This window comes from Gadus morhua, chromosome 3 (genome assembly GCF_902167405.1).
Source record: "Gadus morhua chromosome 3, gadMor3.0, whole genome shotgun sequence".
In the NCBI taxonomy this organism is placed as follows: Eukaryota; Metazoa; Chordata; class Actinopteri; order Gadiformes; family Gadidae; genus Gadus; species Gadus morhua.
Window position 1 is genome coordinate 20627336 of NC_044050.1, and position 5000 is coordinate 20632335.

The 5000-nt window shown below is 42.2% G+C and overlaps 2 protein-coding genes across 2 annotated transcripts in view; both read right to left on the reverse strand.

Moving 5' to 3' along the window:
• The window catches only part of LOC115539833 (lipopolysaccharide-induced tumor necrosis factor-alpha factor homolog), a 3593-nt gene extending 1439 nt beyond the window's left edge, over positions 1-2154 (reverse strand). Inside the window, exon 1 of the mRNA XM_030350659.1 lies at positions 38-2154. Within this exon, the coding sequence (XP_030206519.1) occupies positions 38-149 (112 nt within the window). The 5' untranslated portion in view covers positions 150-2154. The remainder of the gene's footprint in view (positions 1-37) is intronic.
• A 1874-nt stretch (positions 2155-4028) lies between these two features.
• Positions 4029-5000, reverse strand: part of pdia2 (protein disulfide isomerase family A, member 2) — a 6737-nt gene continuing 5765 nt past the window's right edge. The window contains exons 9-11 of the mRNA XM_030352604.1: positions 4955-5000; positions 4339-4485; positions 4029-4160 (exon numbers count right to left, since the gene is read on the reverse strand). The exon at positions 4955-5000 is cut by the window's right edge and continues 133 nt beyond it. Of these exons, the coding sequence (XP_030208464.1) occupies positions 4104-4160; positions 4339-4485; positions 4955-5000 (250 nt within the window). The 3' untranslated portion in view covers positions 4029-4103. The remainder of the gene's footprint in view (positions 4161-4338; positions 4486-4954) is intronic.

Below are 5000 nucleotides of genomic sequence, written 5' to 3' on the forward strand. Positions count from 1 at the left end.
AAGAGACACGAGAGCAATAGAAAAAAACTACAAGTACCAGCTTCTCTGTAGGTGGGTGGAGGGGTGGAGGGGAGGACCGCAAGGGCATAGGTGGGAGGTGGTGTGGGGGGAGTCTGGAGGACCACCTCTTCATACGCGGGGGGGTCCATGGACAGGATGGAGCAGACTCAACCACGCTCTGGAGATGAGGAGGTAAAGGACTGGCTTAACCATGGCTGTGAGAGCAGAGGGACCATGTGACAGGAAGTGGTGGTGGTTGAGGAGCCCTGGAATAGGGTTACAGAGCCCTGTCGTCCATGTGGTTGTTTTGCCACTGATAAGTAGACGTTCCAGCACCTACTTGGTTTGTTTGAGAGAATTAATAAGAATTAACGGTTTGAAATCTTGGAACACTTCCGCTCCTCGTCTGTGGTTCTGGGATTTCCATTGAGCATTACAAGCGGATGAGTTTCAGCTTAAAGTCAGCTATTTGGCAGGAAATATTCTTTCTTTTTCTTCTGACATTTTCTTTGAAACGTCATATGTAACTACATCAATGAGAGAATAGTACGATTTCAGAACGTTGTTTGAACTTGTAGACAAAATGTTTAAACCTGAACCATGTAACTTCCCTACTACCGTTTACTACGTTACATAATTTCTGAAGTACAACGTTTCTCGAAAAAACTTCATCCAGGAATTTTTTCTAAAAAAAAAAAAGAGTAAAAAGTAGAGTAAAATCGAACTATAACTCAAGCCACTAGTGGCTGCTAATGGTCAAACTACAAAATGCACGTTTAAAGGATCTGGCTAGTTTAAAAATACCTTAGGTTAATGTTGACATTGTCTATCTATAGATGTAAATCAGCCATGTTTTTTGCTTGCAAGCCATTGCAATCCATTTGATTCGAAATTAGTCTGCATTTCCCATAGTTGCATCTTTGTTTATTCCAACACAAGGAAGCACGTTCTAATTCCCCTGGCTAGGCATTTTCTCCACCAGTGGAGTTCCCATAAAATAAAAAGATATCCAAAAGTTTAGATTCTGTGTTGGAGACTGAGGGGCGCATTCAGTATTTTTTGAGCAAAGATAGTGACTGCGCTTTAAGGCCCATTCACACCCTACGGTAAATACGGAATACGGATGGAGAGAAAGTAATTATTTTCGGGTCCCAGTCTTTATCTGCCCTGGATTACACATATTTTGATTGTGGATTAAAATTATAATTGTTCATGTAAAGAAAACAAAATAATTTCGCGAAGAAGTTTGATAATGTTAGGTTTTGTGTGAGGCCACTTTGTGAACTACAGCCCCTCTCAAAGCAAATGATATACGTAAAGTCACCACCACTCAGTGGTACAGACATGGCGATCTCTCTGCTCCACTTCACCGCATTTTTCCAAGGGGAGGATAACAGCATCGAAAGAGGTGAAAACCATTATAAATCAAGACCAAATCGTGAGGACTGGCTTGGCGGAACCTTCTGATGGTACACTTGTTTCCGACAGATGGGTCTTCTCTCAAACACCGCTCAAGTAAGCCTGCCAGTTAGCCTGGTACCGACCGACCAGGTTCATTTGGTCTGATAAATTGCCATGGTTACTTAGTGGAGATTCCGTTGATGGAACGCAACTCAGGCTTAAACTAGCGAGACTAAGCGAAATAAGCCCGGCTTTGCCTTTAGCTTGGTTGATGGCGGATGCTTCATGAACCAGATCCAGAGGGCTCATCCGTTTACCCTGTGTCTCTGAATAAACCACATGTTGAACTTGTACCACTCTGAGTCATACCTAGCCCCGAAACCATACGTAGGATAAAAACTACCTGTGGTGGAGAGGTCACTGAGTGCAGAACTTCAGAAGGTCAGTACATGGCTATCTGAGAACAAGCTGTCCCTCCATTTAGGTAAAACTTAAACTATACTTTTTGGATCAACCCCAACATTTCGGAAGACACCTGGATTCAAGGTGGAGGTGGGTGAATCTGAGATCACAGCCAAGCAAAATGTGACATTCATTTTTCCAAAATATAATTTCTGGCTAGTATAGTCCATCTAATTGATAGGAAAGTTCAGGAGATACTGGCTGGGGCCCTAGTACAAGGCCACTTTGATTTTGCCTGCACATCATGGTGCAGGCAAAAATATTGCACTACCTAAATATTTATGTATTTATTTTTCAAGGATACTAAATACACATAGCTGCTCCACAAGGAGAACTGCGATTGATCTTGTGTTGTTCAGATTTAGAAGTTGCATGGGAAAGGGCTCTTTTTCATATTCAGCAGCAGTTTTATGGAATGGGTTACTTGCTAGTATGAAGACAATTGTTTCGTTTGTCAATTTTAAAACAGCCTTAAAGAAGTGGTTGAACAGTAGACAGTCATAGGGTTATTTGGGGTCTCTTTTATAGATTGTTAAAAAACTGTCATCAACTGTCACTGTAATTTACATTACCTTTAACACACAAACTTAAATACACCTACAGTATTTACATGCGCACAATACCACAATGGAAATAAGCCCATGGGCTTTTTTGTATAATCCTTCTTACCTGTACATGTACCTGTACATCCTTACCTTTGTGCATGTGTCAATAAAAAAATGCAATCACTTAAATCAATCAATAACCAATAGACATTAGAGACAATAGAGACAAATTATTCTAGCTAAATGTGAACATGGCTAAACCAAGTCCCAAGGTAGGCTGGTAAGGCACAGGGTAACACCATGGTCAAGTACATATCATTCGATGAGCCCACCTAACACAACAGTAATGTTGTATCATATATAAAATAATACATCATGGAATTTTGTACATAAGGTTTTCAAACCCAACAATACATTCCAATGTATGCATGGGTTATGTATTGCTGTTTTCCATTCTAAACTTCATAGGTTTCAAGAACAAAATGTTAACCCCCAACGTCAAACATTGCACAACCTGCGTCATTGTGTCAATAACTGTAATTTCCATGTAGTTGGTAATTTACCTATTGAAAGATAATAATTAGACATTCTAAAATAGAAAAAAAGTTCAGGCCTAAATACCTCTGACTGTCTCTGATGTAAGCTGTTGAAAGGACAACCATCACCCCTTTCAGTTCCACGACAAAGTCAAAAAACAAGACTATTTCCCCAAATGGTGCCACATGTGCTGCGGTACACAGATGTAGCATTGTCCCGTCTTCGACAGACCTAAAGTTGTAGATTCACCGCGGTAGGTTAGCTTCAAGACGTACCGCTACGGAACACAGAAAAACAGTCAACTCACCTGGTAGCATGGAGGCTCAGCAGATGAGAATAGGTCTTCCCATGTTAGCGACTACCATGAGTGTCAAAGCTTGCAGAACCAGTTCTGCCCAGGGTGGAATGTAAGGCATGCAGCTTTCAGACACACACACAGACACACACACATGCACGAACACACACACATACACGCATGCACCTTTCTGCTTTCTATTCAACCTCCTCTCCCACTCTTGTTCTTCATCTCTCATCCTTCTTTTGTGTTTGTCTTTGTCTTTCTCTCTTTTTTCTCTACCTTTTTCTCTTTGTGTGTCTCTCGTGCTCGCCCGGTCTTTGTGACATTATATTTTGTTTACTCGACCATTCAACACAGCTGCTTACTGTCTCCTCCTTTACATGACCTCACTAAACAGTATTCCCGGTATCCAGATCTTACGGCCAAGTTGTTCTTTTCCATTGTGTTCCGAGTGGATTATACTAATAAGCAACTTTTATGTGGTGTGGTGTTTGTGAAACAAATCCCTCATTTATGTATCATACACAAATGAGCTTAATACGTCAGCCTCACACAGGTGGGTAACGGCAGCCTGTTTGAATGCCATCCAGGAGTTTTGAATCGCAGCTGTGTGTCGATGCAAGCTAGCTTTTTATCAATGTATCAAGAGACGAGAGATCTTATAGTCCAACAGGTTTTGCATGTCATCATGTGTTGAAGCAGACATACCTGTAGCCAATTGATAATCCGGTTTGCATGACATCGCAGGACATGATGCCACCACAAAAAAACACAAGACGATCACGACTATTAACCAAACAGCTTTTATTATGAAACACTTGATTGAAACCACTAGATTGTTCCTGATAGACCGAAGCGTGTTACAGCTCGTCTTTCGATGTCTCATTGACTGGTGGCTGTGGTGACTCACCGGTTGCCTGAAAACACAAGAAACATAGATAATAATAATAATAATAAATGAAATTTATATAGCGCGCTTAAAATAAATTAAAGGTGTATACAGTTTATAATAGATACCCCATTCTGTTTTCAATACAGACCCCATGTTGTTTAAAGAGTTTTGTTTTATGACATTGAACGTGCATAAATACATACCTCCTCATCATCATCATCATCATCATCATCATCATCATCATCATCATCCTCATCCTCATCTTTATTCTCTTTCACAGGCAACACTCCTCCGTTGTCCAGGAACGTGGACAGTGTGTCCAGGTCCCTAGTCCCAGAGTACACAACCTCCTGTGAACCAGGAGATAAGATAACCCAGGGGGAGAGGATGAGAGGAGGGCATGGAGGAGAAGGAAGGTAGACTGGGTACCCCCAGCCCATTCTGCCGGCGATTTGAATTCGCCCTGAAGAAGGGTCTGGAGATGAGCAATACGTTTCTTTCTGCTTCCGATACGTTTTTGCGGGAGCCAATAACCAAGCTGGCTTTCCCCCTGGCGCGCTATTTGCTGGTTTAGCACAATGAAGACAGAGAAGCGACGGCAAGCAGCCAATTGCGTACAGAGTCGTTTGAACTAGGCCCGTTGTTCCAGCCTCTTGTGCTGAAAAAAAATGACAGCAGCCTCCCCAGACCAAGCTCAATCGTAGAGCAGGCAATAGCCAGGCTAGAAGGAAGGGGCTTAACATTCTGCTTTGGATCGGTTTCAGGCCGTCTGACAGGATAACCCGATTACGGGCAGTGTGTGTGCGTCTGTGTGTGTACCTCTTTGCCACCGGCGGGGTAGTATTTGAGGGTAGGGAAGCCGGAG